We start from the raw sequence: 22,715 nt of genomic DNA, 5'->3' as shown, positions 1-22,715 counted from the left end.
CTAATGCATTTAGGGTGCAATCCTATGCATGTTTAGACAGAAAAAAGTCCTGGAACTCCCTGGGTAGGGAATGCTGGGAGTTGTAGGACTTTTTTTCTGTCTAAAAATCCATAGGATTGTGCTCTTAGATATTCATAGAATCACTGAATCATAGAGTTGGAAGGGACCATTTAGGCCCCTGAGTCCAACCCACTGATCAGTGCAGGGATATCATTTATTTAAAGCATCCCTGGCAGATGACTGTCCAGTCTTTGCCTGAATACCTCCCATCATGACAGAGAGCTCACCACCTCCCTAGGCAGTTGGTTCCATTGCCTAACTGCTCTCATAGTTAGGATGTTGTTGCTGTTGTTGTTGTTGTTGTTATTGTTGTTGTTTTTCCTGATGTTCAACCAAAATCTGCCTTCCTGTAGTTTAAGCCCATTATTGCATGTCCTACAGTGTTGGATGATAGAAAACAGGTTGTGGCACTCTTCTGTGTGACAACCCTTTAGGTACTTGAAAAGTGCTATCCTATTCCACCACCACCACCAGCACTCTGCCCAAGTCTTCTCTTCTCAAGGCTAAACATACCCAGTTCCTTCAATCTTTCCTCATGGGACTTCGTTTCTGGTCCCCTGATCATCTTTGCTGCCCTTCTCTGAACTCGTTCCAGTTTACATGAATCCTTCTTAAAGTGTGGTGTACAGAACTGGACACAGTATTTGAGGTGAGGTCTGACCAGGGCAGAGGGGAACTATTACTTCCTGTGTTTGGGGGAACTATACTTCTGTTGATGCAACCTGAAATTGCATTTGCCACATCACTCTGCTGACTCACATTCAGCTTGTGATAAACTAGCTGATGCTTTGACTTAGATTCCTGCATTGAGCAGGGGGTTGGACTCAATGGTCTTATAGGCCCCTTCCAACTCTATGATTCTATGATACCGCTCCAAGATCCTTTTCACATGTACAGTACTGGCAAGCCAGATATCCTCATCTTATAACTGTACATTTGATTGGTTTTTTTTTTTCCAAATGAAGAACTTTTCATTTGTCATGGTTAAATTTAATGCTGTTATTTTCTGCCCAGCTTTCCAACCTATCAAAATCATTTAAAATTTTGCTTCTCTTATAAGGTTGGGGTGGCCAACTTCAGGTGATCCGGGAGTGAATTTCCAGTTCCTGGTAGGGATGTACGAAAGTGACTTACCTTTCACGGGTTATGTTGATGGTGGGAGGGAGGCGTTCCGTCCTCCCCCTGGAATCCTCGACAGGGGGGAGGCGATTCATTCCTCCCCCCAGGAATCCTCGATGGCCGGCTGTGCTCCGCGACAGCTCTGCGGAGCAGCCGGCCAGGCCCAGCCCAGCCCAGCCCAGAGCCATCCGCAGCCAGATTTCCGGCCGTGGAGGGCTCTGGGAAAAAAACAAACTGCGTACGCAAATGGCGGCAGCTACGGCCGCCGCCATTTGTGTTCATTATTTTTCGCCGTCTGAATCTACGTAAATATTTACATAGACTATGGCAGCGAAAATAAAGGGGAATGTAAATAGCGTAGCGGGCGCTATTTGCGTCCCTTTTTGATTCACCGTTTTAGCCTACGTAAATCTTTACGTAAATCTTTACGTAGACTAAGACGGCGAAAAATGAGGAACGCAAATGGCGGCGGCCGTAGCTGCCGCCATTTGCATACGCAGTTTTTTTTTAAAACCCACCCAGCTATGATACGCTATATAGAGATTTACGTAGCTTATCACGTTGTGTGTGTTTTTTTAAACCTAGCCATGATAGACTACATAAATCTTTACGTAGCCTATCACTTTTTTTTTTTTAAACAACACTGGAAATGGCGGCCACGGCAGCCGGTTGGAAGACCAGCCGCCACTGCTGCCGCCGCCGGAGCTGCTGCCACCCGGATGATCCACCCCAGGTAAGTCTCATCCCAGGGGGAATCTGCGGGGGGGTGGGGGGGTGGCAGGCCGTTCCACCACGGAGTTCGTGGGGCCAAATGCACTGGCATTCGGCCTCACCAAGATCCGTGGCAGAATTCTCTGACATCCCTAGTTGCTGGACACGGTCGTGGGCCAAGCCCCTTGCTACACCACCCACAGCAGCAGCAACAAACAAAACCACAATGGAGACTCAAAACATCCACATGCTGCTTGAACACAAACATATCATGGTTTCTTTGCTACTGCATGCAACATTTTAGTATTGCGAGGGCAGAGCAGGGTTGGTGGGGACCACACTTAAGGCCATGGTGGGGGGGGCATGAATGCTCCTGGCCTCATGTTGCCCACCTCTGTTCTAAGGTATGAGCTATCTTGTGAATTTCAAAAGAGAACTCAGTTTCAGTTTGTATAATAGTGTTAAAGTACGTAAGGTCACATTAAATTAGTGCTGTGCCAAATCCTGTCCCATACTTCCATGAATTTTTTTCCTCCCTGTAAAAGAATCATTGTTTTTCTGCCTCCTTCACAGGAAGGGGGGAAATTTCAAAGAAATGTCTAATGAGGAGTATGGAGACAAGAGTTCCATAACTGTTTACCTTATCCAGTGGATGTGGTGGCTGGAGAGTCTTCCACCCATTTTTTTTTACTTTTAAATGGCCCCGCACCCCACTTCCTTACTTGCAAGACTTCATGACAGGCTTTCAGCACCACAACAGTTCTGGAATGGCTAATGCTGTGTGGTCACATGGGCATTTCATGAACTGCCTCAGGGCTGAAAGCCTATGTTGGGAAGGGCCTTTGCTGCTGCAAGCAAGAACGAACCTTTTGTAAACCACTTAGAACTTTAGAAAAGTAATTTTCCTGCTTGCAGCATTGGAAACTAGGGATAGGTAGAGATGTGCAAATCAGCAAAACTCAAGCTTGCCAAAATTCTCTGAATTCCATCTTGAAGCTCATTCCAACTTGAGTCCATCAGATTGCAAGCTTTGCTTTTTTCTTTCTTTTTACATGAAAATCCATGCGTATTTCAAAACTGTACTCATCAATTGTGTGCATTTTTGAAATGTACACATTCTTTTCCCATGATAAAAATGTATTTGTGGATATTTTTGAAATATACTCATTTTGAAATATACTCATTTTGAAATATACACATGGTTGAACACATGGTTGAATACATGGTTGTTATTTTGTTTTGTTGTTGTTTTTGTTTATCCATGAATCACATAGCAAGCTTGCAAATGTATGGACTTTGACCGCATATTGTGTTTGAGTCTGTTTTCCATCTAGAAGGTGCACATTGGATAAACTCCTGATCAAAAACAAAGTGAAATAAATTTCTCATACATCCCTAGGGATGTATGAATGAGCAATGTTCAAAATTGCCAACATTCCCTAAACATCTTCTCACCACTTGACTAATGCCCAGGGGTGTACGAAATGACGCTTACCTGGCTCCGCCAGGTTCCACTGGAGGGGGAGGCGCTCTGTCCCTCCCCCTGGAATCCTGGCCGGCTGGCTCCGCGGCCAAGCTGCGGAGCTGCCGGCCGGCTCCGGCTGCCCACAGCCAGACATCCGGCCGCTGGGCAGCCCTGCAGGGACACAAATGGCGGCTGTCGGAGCCGCCGCCATTTGCGTACGCTGGTTTTTTTTCCCCCTGCCATGATAGGCTACATAAGTATTTACGTAGCCTATCACGGTGGGGGGGGGGGGACCTGAGCGTACGTAAATGGCGGTAGCCACCACCATTTGCGTACGCTCGGGTTTCCCCCCCCACCGTGATAGGCTACATAAATACTTACGTAGCCTATCATGGCCTCCGCAGGGATGCAAATGGTATTTACGTAGCCTATCACAGCTACGTAATATTTAAAGTATTTACGTAGCCTATCACGGCTGAAGAAGGAGGAAGCGAATGGCGGCTGCAGGATGGCCACCATTCACACAGCAGCGCAGACGGGAGCAGGTAGGTGCTCCGTTTCATGCGCCTTTCATGGGGTGGGGGCAGTGGGCACTTCATCCTGCATGCCTTTCGTGGGTTGGGGGGTGGGGCTTCGTTCCGCAACGGGTTTTGGGGGGCCGAATGCACTGACATTCAGCCTCACTGAGATCTGTCATGGAATTCTCTGACATCTCTACTAATGCCAGATTCCCATTTGCGATTAGGGATATCAGAGAATTCCACCACAGACTGAAATGGGATTGAATTCCCTTCAGTCCGTGCCACAGAATCCTCTGCGGAATGGCACCACGAGGTCCTGCGGAGCCAGCAGTCATGCGGCTTTTTTTTCGTCATCCACAAAGAGTCATGAAATTTTCTTAAATAAAAACGCAGTGTAGTATATTCCGATAATAAGTACTTAAGTTTTTTTTAAAAAAAAAATGAATTGTGCTCACCGCCTTGTTTGTGGGTTTTCTTTTAAAATTGAAATCCTCCATCTCCTTTTACTTTCAGCCAAAACACTTCCTCTTCTTAGGGGCTTCCCAAAAGAAGGCTGTCTTTGGTGTGCCTCAGTGATAAACTATTTGTTTAAAGCAACACTGTTTTAAAGAAAGAAAAAACCTTTTAAAATGACCATGCCAGTCCTGAAGCAGCATGGCCATTTTAAAAGACTTTTTCTTTCTTTAAAACAGTGTTGCTTTAAACAAATAATTTATCGCTCAGGCACACATAAGACAGCCTTCCTTTGGGAAGCCCCTAGGAAGAATAGGGATGTATGAAACGACTTACCTGTTTCGTTTCGTACATCTGCGGTGGGGGGGGAGGCACTCTGTCCCTCCCCCCGAAATCCTCGATGGCCGGCTCTGTTCCGTGATGACCCCATGGAGCCGCCAGCCGGGGCAGCCCACAGCGACATCTGGCCGCTGCTGGGCTGTGCAGGGACACAAAGGGCGGCCACCGTAGCCACCACCATTTGCGTCCCTTTTTTTTGCTGTGATAGGCTACGTAAATATTTATGTAGCCTATCACCACCTCTGCAGGGATGAAAATGGTGTCCCTGTGTTAGCCGTGATAGGCTACATAAGTATCTATGTAGCCTATCACAGGTAAAATGGTGAAGCAGGTGAATGCTCCGTTTCGTGCATCTTTCATGGGGTGGGGGGGTGGGGGGCTTCGTTCCGCCATGGGTTTCGGGGAGCCGAATGCACTGACATTCAGCCTCACTGAGATCCGTGGCAGAATTCTCCACCATCCCTAAGGAAGAGGAAGTGTTTTGGCAAGGGATGGTGGAGAAATCTGCCACGGACTCCAGTAAGGCTGGATTCTAAAGAATCCGGCCCCCTGGAGTCCGTGGTGGAGAGGACTACCCCCCACCCCCGAAATCCCCCCGGAACGGACCTACCTTGTGTTGGCCGACCGGTCCATCCACTTGGGCTGTTGCGGCCACAAATGTTGGCCGGCGTAGCAGCCACCATTTGTGTCCCTACGCTAGGCCATGATAGGCTACATATTTATTTACGTAGCCTATCATGGCTAAAGCAGGGACGCAAATGGCATCCCCTATGCCATTTGCGTCCCTGTTTTAGCCGTGATAGGCTACGTAAATAAATATGTAGCCTATCATGGCCTAGTGTAGGGATGCAATTGGCATCCCCTATGCAGAACGCTATTTGCATCTGCAGCAGCCTGGCAGTGGATGGAGGCCCTGCTGTGGATCGGCCCAGCTGGTGGCTCTGCAGACTGGCCGCGAAGCAGAGCCAGCCAGGCAGGATTCCAGGGGGGAGGAACGGATTGCCTCTCCCCCACGTTGAGGATTCCAGGGGGAGGACCAGATCTCCTCCCCCTCGCAGACCCCAGCAGAGCAAGGTAAGTGGGGTTTCGTACACCCTAAGTTTTGTCTGAAAGTAAACGGAGATGGAGGATTTCAATTTTTTTTTTAAGTAAATATTTATGAAAAATAGTTATCCTTACAGAAGTTATGCAGACTCACGGAGACAGCTGGGCACCGAAATTATGGTTGTTGGTACAGATTTCTCTTTGAAATTTTTGGAGTGGAAAAAAAGAGGAGAATTCCAGGGGCTTGTGAACAGTGGAACAGAGCACTGGCCGCAAACTGTGGAAGTCAAGCGGCAGGCAAAATACACAATTCGTACATCCCTATTTGCAATTGCTGCTCACTGTGCATGAATGGGAAACTTGCACAAACCAAGGAGCAATCAAACAGGAGATTTGCTCAAAGTTCCTAATGTGCACAGTGGGGATGATTCAGTCCACAGAGGAAATTTGTGCAAATCAAACTGGAAATCAGGAAAGAGATGAACATGAGCACATGTTTAACATTCTATGGGGGGGGGGTGTTGGCGGACATATGCTCACATTCATGTTTGGAGCTTTGAACAGGATATCCTCACATGATTAGTAAAATGAAATTCTCCTACATTCCTATTGGAAACTCTTGGTTGAAGCATTCTCTCCCTGGTCAGGTATAAGAACATAAGAAGAGCCATGCTGGATCAGACCAAAGGTCCATCTAATCCAGCATTCTGTTTATGCGGTGGCCAACCAGCTGCCCATGGAAAACCCACAAGCAGGACACGAGCGCAACAGCATGCTCCCATCCATATTCTCTAGCAACTGGTGTACGTAGGCATACTGCCTCTGATACTGGAGGTAGCACCTAGCCATCAGGACTAGTAGCCATTGATAACCCTTTCCTCCAGGGATTTATCTAACCCCCTGCTAAAGCCATCCAAGTTGGTGGCCATTACTACATCCTGTGGTAGCAAATTCCATAGTTTAACTACAGTATGTGGTGTGTGAGAGCTGCTGCTGTTCTCTGCCTGAGCAGGGAGTGAAGGACCTTTGGAAGCTCAGGGATGCTAGCTACAGCCAGCATGCCTTGTGCTTGCAAAGCAATCTCCCTGGTCAGGAGGGTAGGGGCATCAGCCACCTCCATGCCTGAGCAGGGAAAGAAGGAGCTTTGCAAGTGCACGTGAACCAACTATAGCCAGTGCACCCTATGCATTCTCACACCTTTCCCATGATTTTCTCATGCATTTTCTTTTGACATGACTTGTCATTTCCCCCTACCCCTTCAAATGGCTGGGGGGAAAGTAGGACACAAATTTCAGCACAGCACTAATTCAAATGCAGACTCTATGGATTTCCCCCCATCCCAATGTACAGAACATCAGATCAAACAAATTGCCTGCTTCCCCAACAAACACTCAATGGGGAGTGAGAGTAGGGAGACAGATTGTTCATGAGAAAAATGATACCATGCAAATTTGGCTTACCCACTTGTGGTGATGTGGAGGAACTGTAATATTTTGGGAAGCTCCATCAGTCGGAGTGCTCTCAAGAACCGTAAACCTGTGGCAGGTGAGAGAATGAGGTGAGACAGAGAGATAAATGTTCCTGCACTATTGATCATGTGTGTGTATATTCCTCTTATCATTAAGGCTGCAACCTTTAGGCTGCAGTCCAATATGCTCACATATTTGGGAGTAAGTCCCATTTAACTCAGTTGGGCTTACTTTTGAATAGACACATAAAGGATTGCTCTGCTAATGTATTAATCAATTAGATGAATTCATTAAATGAATTTGAATTGACAAAAATAAGTGTCCACCATTAATTGTTTTTGACAGCAGCTTCAAACCCCCCCTCCCCCAATAAAATGGTGCAATGACTGTTAATGGAAGCACTTCTGGGAATGGAGCAGCCAAATGCTGGTTGGCAATATTTGATGGTTGGTATGCATGGGTGTTTGGTAGTGCTGCGTGGCTGATGTGTAATGTTGTTTCGTAGGGGTTGGAATCGAGGGGGGGGTGGACTCAATGGTTTTATAGGCCCTTTCCAACCCTACTATTCTATGTTTCTATGAGTATCTGAACATATTGTGTATTGAGGAGCATTCCAGAGGTATTTAGTATTTACTGAGATGACCCCAAATGTTTCTTCATGTTGATAACCCATTTGAAGGCCATTGGGGGTGGGGGTGAAGTTTGAGGGAACTGGTGAAGGGAACTCACTGCTGGCCGCTGGCATTTATTTCTGAATTAGACACAAATAGAAGTATGTCCTAGCAGCCATTGGGAGAAGAGGTCTGGTGATGGGGTGTTCCACCCTTGTCTCTGAAATTTGTCAGTGGATTTTGATCCCCCCTTTCCCCATGGCAAAATTCAAGGTGAGAGTTCTTGCTTGAGTATCTTTGGTTCAGCACTAATTTGAATCCAACCAAAACAAAGACCCAATATGCATACACAATATATTTACTTTCTCTACTGAATATATAGAGACATGGATTAATAAAAAAGTGAAAATACACATACAAATACTGTATCAGAATACATCAATATATATAGGTGAAAATGCACAATAGAAACCCATGTCTCAGACTCCAATAATGACAAAGTACAGGTAAAATTCTGTTTCAGCTATGCAGAGTCTTCAAAAAGTTGCTGTACAAAGAAGTTCAAAGTGTGTGTGTGTGTGTGTGTGTGTGTATGGGGGTGGGGTGGTGTGGGGTGGGGTGGGGTGGGGTGGGGGACTGACAGAGGTTGCCAAGTTGAGATGCATCTAGTTCTTCAGTGATAATAGCCAAAGATTCCTCCAGTCATCAACACCCTTTTAATAAAAACTATACCCATTTTATTAATATGTACACCCCTATACAAATATCATGATATATTGGACAGCGTAGGAATAACTGGAGAAATTGTGGTTATCATTGAAGGAAAAGGAAGAGAAGTCAAGTTTCAAAGGACAAGGTTTTGGTTTGCATAGTGGCTTGAAAGTGTGAAGTTAGGTAGGTTCACATTAAAATGTGAACTAAATGAGTTTCTCCCCCCATCCTGAGCAACAGTATGAGTTCTGTGTGGACTCACCAAGCCAGTTTCTTCCTATATAGAAGGATACACAGACTGGAGTGATGGTGAAGAAATCCACGATGGAATTCAGCTCAAGCCAAAATGTCAGCTTGTCACTTGCTGCCAAGAACTAGGAAAACTACACAAAATCAGATGACACAAGAACCATATCTGTCTAACTTCCCTCCCCTCCCCTCCCTTCCACCCTGGTTACTTACACACCATTTCCCTTTAAAACAATATCCCCATCCTGTCATTAGTTTGGTGGGACCATGCCTTCCATCTCCATCACCAACATTGCATGTCAGCCCAGCTCTATTTATTTATATTATTTGTAAAATTTATATCCTGCCTTTCCTCCAAGGAGCCCATGGTGGTATACATGAACTTCTCCTCTCCATTTTATCCTCACAACCACCCTGTGAGGTAGGTTAGGCTGAGAGTCAGTGATTGGCCTGATGTCACCCAATGAGTTTCATGGCCAAGAGGGGATTAGAACCGGAGTCTCCCCAGTCTTGGTCTAACATTCTAACCACTTCAGCACATTGGTATACCCCCCCCCCACATACTTTGGCAGGTCTGAAGGGGGAAGTCTGTGGAGGCTTCACCAAGCAAATCACATTGAGAAGCCTATTCAAGTAGAAAGCCCCTCTGCCCCCCTCTCCCCAGACCTTTGCTAATGTGAAGAGGTCAGGGGTTTGGAGCTGTGTGTAGCAATGTGCAAAAGTCACTTACCTTTTCGAAGGAGTGATTTGCGGTGGGGGGGAGGAGCTCCGCACCTCCCCCCAAAATCCTAACCTGGCCAGCTCCGCTCTGCGGCAATTCTGCGGAGCCACCGGCCAAATGCATTCCCAGGCGAGAGGAGCCTGCAGACGCAAATGGCGGCGGCTACGGTGGCCGCCATTTGCGTTCCTGTTTTTTTGCCATGATAGGCTACGTAAATATTTACATAGACTATCACGGCAAAAAAAACAGGAATGCAAATGGCAGCTGCCGTAGCTGCCGCCATTTGTGTTCCCTTTTTTTGCTGTGATAGGCTACGTATTTACGTAGCCTATCACGGCAAAAATGAGGAAGCGCCATTCGCAAAACAGTGCAAACGGCACCAGGTAGGTGCTCCATTTCTCACACCTTTTGTGGGGTGGTGGTGCGGGTGGGCTTCGTTCCACCACAGATTTTGGGGGGCCGAATGCACTGGCATTCGGGCTCACTGAGATCCATGGTGGAATCGTCTGACATCCCTAGCTGTGTGAGCATGTGTGACATTGAGGCTGGGCGAGCAGTGTCCCTGCAGACCTTATTCATCCATTAGCCTTTCACTCAGCTAATGGATGGACAGGGCAGTTGTGTGAGCAAGAATCTAATAGAACATATCATAGGGCCAAAACAAACATTACTGTCAATGTGTGTCTCACAGCTATGCCTCCTCTGCCCCATTTTTACTCTAGAGTAAGTTCAGTGTGCCAGTCCAGACCTTACTCTCCTGCCCTAATCCCCATGTTAGAGTCCCAATCTGGAATGGGACCCTGCACCTACTCTAGAGTAAAAATGGAGGTGGCACATAGCTGCTAGACACTCATTGAAAGTAATGCCTGTTTTGGCCCTTGGTGTCTTTGTAAAGATGAAAGGAATCTGGCAGTTGTTTGTGATTCCCCTTACCATATGGCAGGGTCACCCCTGACCAGCTTCAGGCCCTGACATGGTCTTCACAGAATCCATTTCAGGACAACAAACCAGTACACTGAGCTGAAAGTTTGTTTTAGAACTATTTTATATTGTTTTACTGTGTGCTTGCTTTGTGGTTTTAATTTTTGTGAACTGCCCAGAGAGCTTTGGCTATTGGTGGTATAGAAATGAAACAAACAAACAAACAAACAAACAAACAAACTTCTGCAGCTTGAAGATGGGGGCTCAGCAGGTTGTGAGGAAGGACATTAATAGTTTCATGAAACCACCTGTTTTGTTAACCTTTGGAGATATGGTTATATCATATCCTGGCTGCTGGCTGCCTTTTTCCCCCTCATCACCAAACTCCTTTTCCTTCTTTTACCCACATGACTCTAGAGTGAAGATAAGGTTTCCTGTCCTCATTACATATGCATGTGGATAGTGCTGGCTCCAAGCTTTGGGGGGCCTTAGGGCAAGATCCCTTCAATGCTCCCCTCCCTCAGCGTGTCGACCTTCTGAACATGAGTGCCACCAGCTGCTATTGCTCTCCTCCTCTTTCTCATCATTGCTAACACTTGCTTGTTTATGATGCAGAGAGCCAGTGAGCAAATAGGCTGGGGCATCTACTGCTCCTCCTTCTCGCCACCTCCATTGTCTGGGCCAGGTAGTGAGAGACAGATGAACAATCAGATTTCAATGGTGAAGGGGAGAAGCAGATTCGGGGGCTCTTTTAAGTGGGCCCCTGCTGGGGTGTGGGCTCTCAGCAGATGCCAACCATGCCTACCCTCTATGATGGCCTTGCTTCTGGACTTTAATCATCATCATCATCATCAAAAAACAAAATGGTGCCCAGTATGTTGTGAGTATGATGGCCTCCATCAGACATTTCCTCCATATTTTGCCTGTCTGTGCACCCCTAAATTGCTGACAACAACCCCCAACACATATACGTGTGCACACATGTGTGGACGCGCGCACACACACACTTTCTCAGCTTGTGAAGAGCGAGATTGAGTTGGAATGGGGCATTTTGGCTCAAAACATAAAACTAGTGTGGTCTCATTCGCAAGTAAAATTTATCCCAGAGTATCTGCTAGAGCGACCACTCATCTTCATCATCATCAAAGGACAAAGAAGGACACCGATTTGCATTACGTTTTCTACGTATATGTATTTGATGCATATTTAATAACAATTACTATAGTTTAAATAGAAATACAACACATCTCACCACAGCAGGGAAGACTGTGACCACGTGATCTGTGTATCTGCTCAGTCGGCTGTCCAGGGGCTAACTGCTGATGGGCAACTTCAAAAAAACAAACAAAAGCCCTGCTCTCACTCCTTATGGTTCCTTATCTTTAATGGGAATTGGACTGGACAGCCCAACAAATAGAAGACACCTTTGAACAGAGAACTGTCCCGTTAACAGCCCTTCCTTCAAATGGAGGACTATCCTCAGTAAAATAGGACACATGGCCACTCTAGTATCTGCAGTACTGGGAGAAGAAAGGAAGTGCCTTCAATTGGACACTTATGGTTTACCATTCATGAGTGATCATTTGACAGGAGCCTTTTGTATCATGGGAACAGCCCAACCACTTCAATAGCAAATTCATTGATGGGCAAAACAAAAAGCTGATAAATGTCTTAACTCCCCAAACTGAACACCCTTCTCTGAATCTCTTCCCTGAAAAAGAGCTTGCCTCCTTCTCTCTCTTTCTTGCACACACAGAAATATATTTAGAAGCAGATGAGATGATGTGATATCCCCCCAAATGAGTAAGAAGGTATAAAGCTGATCATATCCTCCCATTTCTAGGCCTAGTGCTCAAAGATGATCTACAGTCGCACCAGAATGAGGTGTGTAATCTAGAGGTGATATGAATAGTTTGTACCACTTCAGTCCACAGGCCGGGGTGCCACTTTTTGGATGTTCTCCCAAATACCCCCCCCCCTTCAAAAGAAAAAAGAAAAGACAAAAAAAGGAAGGAAGGAAGGAAGGAAGGAAGGAAGAAAGAAAGAAAGAAAGAAAGAAAGAAAGAAAGAAAGAAAGAAAGAAAGAAAAGTCATTGAGATGGCTACTTCCACAGCACATTCTTGACTACATTCGTTTTCTTCTTGCAAGGTTTCCCTCCCATAGATATTCAACAGTGTGTGTTGTGTGTCCCCTGCCCTACAATCTGAAATGATACAGTCCATTCTATCAACTCATTCTGCTATATGTGTAGATTGGGCTACAGTCTGAAGTGATACTACCAAGACAGGTTTACCAATTCACCTGCTGTTTATGTGAACTATGCCATTGTGCTGGGGAAATATATTTCTCCTCAGTTCTGCCCAATAACATACCATTGGCTACAGGCTTGTCTCTAAATGGTCATATCTTTCCATGTGTTTTAATTATTGCAAAGATCTCTTACCCGCAATCCAAAGTAAAGGAGAAAGAATATATTGAAGAACAGGTCAATCATAATTGTCTGGTCTTCAAAGGAGAGACAGAACTGTTTAACACTGGAGAGGGTAGAAAATGATCCATCATTTATAGTGAGATATTACTTTTGACATAATCATTGAAATCAGCATGTGGCAATTCATTAAAAGAAAGCTATTTGATTTTTTAAAATTTACAGAACAATGTTGCTGAGTCACAATTCAATTCAAAAAGCAGAGGGTGGTGTTGTATTCTAGAACTTGAGGTCATCCGGTGAAACTGGTTGGTGAGAAATTCAGCAAGGAAAAGGAAAGGAATTCTTCACGCAGCATGCAATTAATTTATGTAATTCACTGCCAGAAGATGTGGGTGATGGGATGTGATAGGTCAATCAGTGGCTACTAGTCATGATGGTTACAATACAACATATTTAGACAGAGGCTGTATGCCACTGAATATCAGTTGCTGGAAGCAACAATGGGAGAAGGTTATTGCCTTCAAGTCCTGGTTGTGGCCTACTCAGAGATATCTGGGTGGTCACTGTAGGAAACAGGATGCTGGACTAAATGAACCATTGGTCTGATCCAGCAGGGTTTTATTTGTGTGTGTGTGTGTGTGTGTGTGTGTGTATGTGTGTATATATATATATATATATATATATATATAAATAAATAAAATAGAATCATATCGCTGCCTTCTTGTGGCGAAGGGGCTTGCGTAACACAGTGAAGCCATAAGCTATGCCATGAAGGGCCACACAAGATGGACAGGTCATGGCAGAGAGTTCTGACAAAATGTGGTCCACTGGAGAAGGAAATGGCAACCCACTCCAGTATTCTTGCCAAGAAAACCCCATGGAACGTATCACAAGGCTAAAAGAGATGACGCCGGAAGATGAGCCCCTCAGGTCGGAAGGTGTCCAATATGCTACTGGGGAAGAGCAGAGGGTATTTCCAAGTAGCGCCAGAAAGAGTGAAGCGGCTGGGCCAAAGCCGAAAGGACACTCAGCTGTGGATGTGTCTGGTGGTGAAAAGAAAGTCCAGTGCTGTAAAGAACAATATTGTTTAGGAACCTGGAATGTCAGATCAATGAATCAAGGTAAGCTGGAGGTGGTCAAACATGAGATGGCAAGATTGAACATCGACATCTTGGGAATCAGTGAACAAAAATGGACAGGCATGGGTGAATTTAATTCAGGTGACCATTATATCTACTACTGTGGGCAAGAATCCCTTAGAAGAAATGGAGTAGCACTCATAGTCAATGAAAGGGTGGGAAAAGCAGTACTGGGGTACAATCTTAAAAACGATAGAATGATCTCAGTATGAATCCAAGGCAAATCATTCAACATCACAGTAATTCAAGTCTATGCCCCAAACACTGATGCCGAAGAAGCTGAGGTTGATCGGTTCTATGAAGACCTACAACACCTTCTAGAACTAACACCAAACAAAGATGTCCTCTTCATCATAGGGGATTGGAATGCTAAAGTAGGAAGTCAAGAAATCACCGGGATAACAGGCAGGCATGGTCTTGGTGAACAAAATGAAGCAGGACAAAAGCTAATAGAGTTTTGCCAAGAGAAGACACTGATCATAGCAAACAGTCTTTTCCAACAGCACAAGAGACGACTCTACACATGGACATCACCAGATGGTCAATATCGAAATCAGATTGATTATGTGCTTTGCAGCCAAAGATGGAGAAGCTCTATACAGTCAGTCAAAACAAGACCTGGAGCTGACTGTGGCTCAGATCATGAGCTTCTTGTTGCAAAATTTCAGCTTAAATTGAAGAACGTAGGGAAAACCAATAAACCATTCAGGTATGACCTAAATCATATCCCTTATGAATATACAGTGGAGGTGACAAATAGATTTAAGGGATTAGATCTGATAGGCAGAGTGCCTGAGGAACTATGGACGGAAGTCCGTAACATTGTTCAGGAGGCAGCAACTCAATCCATCCCAAAGAAAAAGAAATGCAAGAAAGCCAAGTGGCTGTCTGATGAGGCTTTACAAGTAGCTGAGGAAAGAAGGGAAGCAAAAAGCAAAGGAGAAAGGGGAAGATATATCCAACTGAATGCAGAGTTCCAGAGAATAGCAAGGAGAGACAAGAAGGCCTTCTTAAATGAACAATGCAAAGAAATCGAGGAAAACAACAGAATGGGAAAGACTAGAGATCTCTTCAAGAAAATTGGAGATCTCAAGGGAACGTTTTGTGCAAAGACGGGCATGATAAAGGACAAAGAAGGCAGGGACCTAAAAGAAGCAGATGAGATTAAGAAGAGGTGGCAAGAATACACAGAAGAACTATACAGGAAAGATCTGAATGTCCCTGATAGCCATGACAGTGCGGTCACTGAACTTGAGCCGGGCATCCTAGAGAGTGAAGTCAAGTGGGCCTTAGGAAGCATTAGTAACAACAAAGCTAGCAGAGATGACAGTATTCCAGCTGAGCTATTTAAAATCCTAAAAGATGATGCTGTTAAAGTGCTGCATTCAATATGCCAACAAATTTGGAACACTCAACAATGGCCGCAAGACTGGAAAAGGTCAGTTTACATTCCAGTTCCAAAGAAGGGCAATGCCAAAGAGTGTTCAAACTACCGCACAATTGCGCTCATTTCACATGCCAGCAAGATGATGCTCAAAATCCTACAAGCTAGGCTTCAGCAGTATGCGAACCGAGAACTACCGGAAGTACAAGCTGGGTTTCGAAGAGGCAGAGGAATGAGAGATCAAATCACCAACATTTGCTGGATCATGGAGAAAGCAAGAGAATTCCAGAAAAACATCTATTTCTGCTTCATTGACTACACTAAAGCCTTTGATTGTGTGGATCACAACAAATTGTGGCAAATCCTTAACATGATGGGAATACCAGACCACCTTACCTGTCTCCTGAGAAACCTGTATGAGGGTCAAGAAGCAACAGTAAGAACCAGACATGGAACAACCGAGTGGTTCAAAATTGGGAAAGGAGTACGACAAGGCTGCATATTGTCACGCTGCTTATTTAACTTATATGCAGAGTACATCATGAGAAACGCCGGGTTGGATGAATCACAGGTCGGATTGCTGGGAGAATTATCAACAACCTCCGATATGCAGACGATACCACCCTAATGGCAGAAAGCGAAGAGGATCTCAAGAGCCTCTTGTTGAGGGTGAAAGAGGAGAGTGCAAAAGCTGGTTTGAAACTCAACATTAAAAAAACGAAGATCATGGCATTTGGCCCCATCACTTCCTGGCATATAGAAGGGAAAGAAATGGAAGCAGTGACAGATTTTACTTTCTTGGGCTCCAAGATCACCACAGACAGTGACTGTCGCCATGAAATTAAAAGATGCTTGCTCCTTGGGAGGAAAGCTATGGCAAACCTAGACAGCATAGTAAGAACCAGAGACATCACCTTGCCGACAAAGGTCCGTCTAACCAAAGCTATGGTTTTCCCAGTAGTAATGTATGGCTGTGAGAGCTGGACTATAAGGAAGGCTGAGTGCCGAAGAATTGATGCTTTCGAACTGTGGTGCTGGAGAAGACTCTTACGAGTCCCCTGGACTGCAAGGAGGTCAAATCAGTCAATCCTAAAGGAAATCAACCCTGACTGCTCATTGGAAGGACAGATAGTGAAGCTGAAGCTGAAATATTTTGGCCACCTAATGCGAAGAGAAAACTCTCTGGAAAAGACCCTGATGCTGGGAAAGACTGAAGGCAAAAGGAGAAGGGGACGGCAGAGGATGAGATGGCTAGATAGCATCACCAATGCAATGAATATGAACTTGAGCACACTCTGGGAGAGAGCGCAGGACAGGAAGGCCTGGCATGCTATGGTCCATGGGGTCACGAAGAGTCGGACACGACTGAACGACTGAACAACAACAACAAGGGGCCTACAAGGCCATCGAGTCCATCCCTTGCTCAATGCAGGAGTCCAAGTCAGAGCATCCCTGACAGATGGCTGTCCAGCCTCATCTTGAATGCCTCCAGTGTGGGAGAGCCCACCACCTCCCTAGGTCATTGGTTCCATTGTCATATTGCTCTAACAGTCAGGAAGTTTTTCCTGATGTTCAGCCGGAATCTGGCTTCCTGTAACTTGAGCCCATTATTCCATATCCTGCACTCTGGGATGATCAAGAAGAGATCCTGGCCTTCCTCTCTGTGACAACCTTTCAAGTACTTGAAGAGCCCTATCATATCTCTCCTCAGTCTTCTCTTCTCATATATATATATATATATATATATATATATATATATATACTGTGTGTGTGTATGTGTGTGTGTGTGTGTGTGTGTATATATATGTATATATATATATATATATATATATATATATAGTGCTTATGTACTGTCAAAATTCTGCATTGAAGGGTTTTAATTTTCCCTTTCTATAGATTGATACTTCTTTTAAAAAAAGCTATGGAGTATGTCAGAGGAAGAAATATGTAGGATTTAAGAAGTCAAATAAGACATAACATTATCAGATTTCATTGCTCCAGACCCACAAGTGATAAAAGGTCTTTGGAAATCTAGGAATACTCACAGAATTATCCTGCCTGCAACAGCTTCTCCATTCATTTCAATTGACGAAATTAAAATACATGGATATTCCTTTGTGCTTATACTTTAGCCCTATATCCACATTCACATGTAGTGCAATCCTATGTATGTTTACTTAGAAGAAAAACTCACTATATTCAATAGGGCTTATTCCCTAGTAAGCACATTTTGTATGGCAGCCTTAATGCATGGATAAAACATATATACACATGTTTGTGCGTTTCAACTGTTTCTTTCTTGTAAACCAAATTCTTTCTTGTAAACCACCCTAGGACCAGAGTATTCCAAGAACCATCTAGTCTCAGCAAGGCTACTGAGCTCAGAGAGAAGAAGCAGGCTTGTATTAAGGCAGATGATGGCAATTGGGTCAGCTCTAAAGATCCAGGGCACAGCTCAGAAGATGTAGGGCCCTGGGCCCATATTCACTTGGGTGTTATATAATGACATTCGTGTATACAAACTTGCCTCAGTAACGGCGCAAGTTCAAGCTATTGATAGCACGCATGCTTTGTATGCAAAACACTCAGGTTCAATCCCTGCCATATCTAGGTAGGGCTGGGACAGGCCCTGTCTGAAAACATCTGAGAGAGCTGCTGCCCATCACTGTAGCCAATAAAGGCGCTAGACATATCAATGGTTTGACAAAGCATAATGGAATTTCTTATGAGTCAACCTCTGAATCATGTTCCAGGTCTCTCCACCACTGGAAATCCACCATTCGAAATATGGAACATATGAAGGAAGATGCCTTATATTAAGTCAGACCGTTGGTCCATTGTCTACACTGACTGGTTGTGGCTCTGCAGGATTTCAGAAGGGAACTTGCCAGCCCTACCTGAAAATGCTGGGGATTGAACCTGTGACCTTCTGCATGCCAAGTATGTTATTTACCATTGTGCTATTGAGCAAGAAAATACAAGAGATGAAGCCTTTCTTGTGGTCCTGAGGGATTTGAACCTCCTTCTAAGGGAAGCCCACCTAGCCTTCTGTTTGCTCACCTTTCAACAGTCAACTAAGATATACCATTTTCAGTGGACATTTCCGAGGTGCTGCTTCCAAAAATGTTTTGAGTGTTGGTGATTAAATGAGGTTGATGAATTGCTGAGTGGTTTTAAGAATTGTGAAGCTGATGTTTCTTGTAATTTTGAGTTTGTTCATTATCTGATTATATCATTGGCGACCTCGGTTATTTCACTAAAAAGGTGGGATACACATATTTGAAATACAGACATAAATTATTTAAAAAGCAACAAGAAAAAAGAGAGAAACTTTAGGAGAAACAACTGGGTTTCCATTACCTGTAACAGTTGATAAAGTAAATGATGAGCGATCCAATACTAAACAGGAACACCAGTATAACCTAAAACAGAAATGCATGCTGCATCAGTGATAACGGAAATGCATGCTGCATCAATGATAACAGATATGAACAACAGAGAATCAAGCTGGTGCCCTGATATTAAGCCATTCATGTATCAACCTACAAAGCCAATGCTATCTCCTTAAAACATCTCTCAGTATGAAGGGTGGGGGCACATATTTTGGTTTTTATTATGGAGGCTGCTTTATATTTCTTTATGTTGGGTGCAGCTTGCTGGCTGCAAGCAGGGGTTAATCACACGTTTCAGGAGGGTTCCCCCCCCCCCCATACATCTGGGGACTTTCTGTTGTTTGGAGGTTTCAGGCACTCTGGAAGAAATAGCCTGAGTTCCCTGCATCATTCACTCTCCTCATCCATTGGTGATATGACCATCTACCCTGTTGATCAGCTATAAAGAGTTTGTTTTCTCTTTGACTTCTCTCTCTCCCTCCTTTGCCCCCACTTGCCTGCTGCCCAGTTGTGTTGTTTCTGCCTTCACTATATTACAAAAGTATGACTTTCCCTACTGCCTCTCAGTAAAAACACTGGTTCATGCCCCAGTCACCTCTCATTTTGACTACTACAGACTTCCTCAGCACTCATCTTGACTACTGCACTTCTGCTGCCAAAATCACTCTCCTCTTTCATCTCTCTGACCATGTGACACCCATCCTTAAATGGCTTCCTGTCCATTCCCAGAGCCTGAAAGTGCTACTCATCCTTACCTTCAAAACTCTGTGGCTTTGCCCCAACCCCATCTTCCCTGCAATATATATCTTTACATCCCAACTTGTGACCTCCTTTTGTCCAGATCTATCCTTTAGTGTCATGGGACTTTCTGTCTCTCCTACCCGCCACCCCACCCTCTGCACTGGCTGAAAATGTGCTCTGGAAGGTGTCCCCCCTCCCCGCAGAATTTGAATGTGTGTGTGGGGGGACTAGGTCAGCAGAAGGGGAAGGGGAAATAGCCCTCTCCCAGTTCCACTGCTGCAGCTGCTCCCATCAGACATAATCCACGTGACAAATGTCTTAAACAACACACATGTCCATCCCCATAGTCTGTTGCTTTCCTTGTGCCTATCTTGTTTTATTGTAAGCCCTTTGGGGTATGGATCTGTGTGAAGGTTTGAAGCCTAGAAAGGCAAGGGAAAAAGTCAGAAGCCTGGTTGTTGTTGTTGTTGTTGTTGTGAGGGGTAACTCTGAGAAGAGTAGTTTCATTTCCCTGGTTGGGTTTCATTTTCCTGAGTTAAGTTTCATTTCTTCAGGTTTGAAACTCACTACTGTACTGTCATTTTTGGGAGATAAAAATGGAGAGAGAGCCAGGGGAGCAAGAGAGGAAGACCAAAGCAAGAAGAAGGAGCAGAAGCTCTTGAGTACATCAAAATGTTTTCCTGGATCAGGGGCATGATCAGGGGCTGGGAGGGTTAGGATCCCCTAATTATTTTGCCACTACTTCCCTGCCCATCAGAATGCCCCCCCCCCAATATCCAGTTTTCCCCTGTGAAGGTTTGAGGCCTACAGAGGCAAGGAAAAGAAAAAAAGGTGAGGCCTAGAGGCCTGGAGGGTTTTTTTTCTGTTGGGAGGGGTATCTCTGAGAGAATTAGTTTCATTTCCCCAGTTAAGTTTCATTTCTTCAGGTTTGAAACAGTACTTTTGGTTTTGAGGGAGGAGGGTATATAAAGAGAGAGAACAGTAAGAGCAGAGTCAGGGAGACCAGAGCCTGAAGAGGGAACAGGAAGAAGCAGCCTGGAGAAGTTTAAGTACAGCTAGGGTAAAGGAAACTGTGGTGCCGGAGAAGACTCTTACAAGTCCCCTGGACTGCAAGGAGGTCAAATCAGTCAATCCTAAAGGAAATCAACCCTGACTGCTCATTGGAAGGACAGATACTGAAGCTGAAGCTCAAATATTTTGGCCACCTAATGCAAAGAGAAAACTCACTAGAAAAGACCCTATTGCTGGGAAAGATTGAAGGCAAAAGGAGAAGGGGACGGCAGAGGATGAGATGGCTAGATAGCATCACTGATGCAATGAATATGAACCTGAGCACGCTCCGAGAGAGTGCAGAGGACAGGAAGGCCTGGCGTGCTATGGTCCATGGGGTCACGAAGAGTCGGACACAACTTAATGACTGAACAACAACAACAGGGTAAAGGAACTTGCATTTTGCAACCTTTATTTTCTCTTACTGCCTTTTGTATCACTCAGCTTTATTCTGTAAATAGCTTTAGTTGTTATTTGCTTGCTTTAAGTTACCAGTTAACTGTTAACACCCAAGTGTCTGGAGTTTCACTCCACATCCACAGACTAAACCCCATGTTACTGGGAAGGGGAAGTTTAAAAGAAGGAAGGTGGGACTCTTAAGGAGGCAAGAGATCATAAGGAGGCAAGAGGTCCAGATCATAAGGGGAACCTTGACAACCTGCCAAACCTGTTTCTTTATCAAGCATCATGGACATAGATGGCCTAATATAATAATTCATATTAATAATAATTAACAATAACCATATGCAGATAAACTCCTGGGGTGAATTGAAGCAAACTTCCACCCAGTGGAGGCATCATGAGCACTTGCCCTTCTCTTTATGCAACACCCATTTCATATAATTGTCACCACCAGCAGCTATTCCATCAGGCTGTACTGAAGGAGATGAGAGGGGGAAGCAGGGCCCTTTTGAAAGACGTGATTTGTTTTCCTCTTCCCTCCCTATTCCCTTTTCCTCCCATGTGATGTCTTTTCAGATTGTAAACCTGCAGGCAGGGACTTTTCTTATTTTACTGATCATATGCCAGCCTCTCCTCTTTTTGAAGAGGAGCAGGATAAAAATACTTTAAATAAACCAATAAACAAATAAATATAAATGAGGGATGAGTGACTTCCCCTGGTTCCATTACTTTGTGGTTTCTCTGGTTTTCTTTACCCTGCATTCCTGCTGAATTCTGGTTTAACAAGTGGCATTTCTAAAAGAGACTGGAACATGTACAGATTCCCACTTCTGTTCCTTCAGATCCTTGGCATCTTTCTTCCCTCCTCTCCCAATTGTATGCATGCATTGATAGGACACTAAACCGAAGGCAGTCTTGATATGATCCTCAATATGACCTCAATTCCATGAAGCTGGAAATGGTTCACTAATCAGTGACTCCATTGAGGATGTGGGGCATATATTGGGTGCGGGGGTGGGGGGCCATGAACACTCTGTTGCCCTCTGATCCTAACATGAAAACATCCTAACATTCAGAATAGAAACCAGATCCTATGAAATCAATGGAGCTTTCTTCCAAGCAAATAGATGTAAGGCCAGAGGCTTCAATCTCGAGAACACTAAATTGGAAGTAAAATCTGTGGAGCTTCTTTCAAAGTAAAATATGCTTAGGATCAGGGATGTGAGCATGACCTGTCCATCTCCTGATGTACATTGCAGCTGTAGCCTTTGAACACTTTGGATGACTTCATTTTGTCATTAGAGATTTGCAACCCTTGCTGGGCTTGGGCCTGCATACAAGCTAGGGATGAATGGATTCTGTAAAATCCAGTCCGTCTGTGTTTCGTGGACTGTTAGGTGGCTTTTGTTCCATCATCCACCACTCAGCAGAAGTGGGGGGTGTTTCTGATTTTTTTTTGTTTACGAATTTTGCACATGTGAAAATGTGCAAATTTGCTAAAATGAAAATTTTCACAATTTAGCCTTTGGGGACAATGTGCATTTTTGGCTTTTTAAAACTTTTGCATATTTTTCTAAAACAAAATTTGTGCAAAAATTGGGAAATGTAGAAAATCAGTCCGCAAGTCAGCGGAATCTACCCGACAGGGGAAAAGCCAGTCTGTGGCAGAATCTGCAGGTGAGATTCACAAAAATCCAAACTCATTTGGTTCAGACATGCCTAGTACAAGCTTCTGGGCCTTGTTATGGTAATCTGAAAGAAGGGCTTTTCACTAATTAGAA

The 22,715-nt window shown here is 44.6% G+C and overlaps 1 protein-coding gene across 1 annotated transcript in view; it reads right to left on the bottom strand.

The window, feature by feature from the left end:
• KCNU1 (potassium calcium-activated channel subfamily U member 1) overlaps positions 1-22,715 on the bottom strand; it is a 166,534-nt gene that overhangs the window by 139,960 nt on the left and 3,859 nt on the right. Inside the window, exons 2-5 of the mRNA XM_084807247.1 lie at positions 18,710-18,771; positions 12,839-12,929; positions 8,766-8,877; positions 7,173-7,248 (exon numbers count right to left, since the gene is read on the bottom strand). Coding sequence (XP_084663373.1) covers positions 7,173-7,248; positions 8,766-8,877; positions 12,839-12,929; positions 18,710-18,771 — 341 coding nt within the window. The remainder of the gene's footprint in view (positions 1-7,172; positions 7,249-8,765; positions 8,878-12,838; positions 12,930-18,709; positions 18,772-22,715) is intronic.

This window comes from Heloderma suspectum, chromosome 6 (genome assembly GCF_057233095.1).
Source record: "Heloderma suspectum isolate Gila_16-S chromosome 6, 16-S_ref, whole genome shotgun sequence".
Lineage (NCBI taxonomy): Eukaryota > Metazoa > Chordata > Lepidosauria > Squamata > Helodermatidae > Heloderma > Heloderma suspectum.
This window is presented reverse-complemented; position numbering and strand designations above follow the sequence as displayed.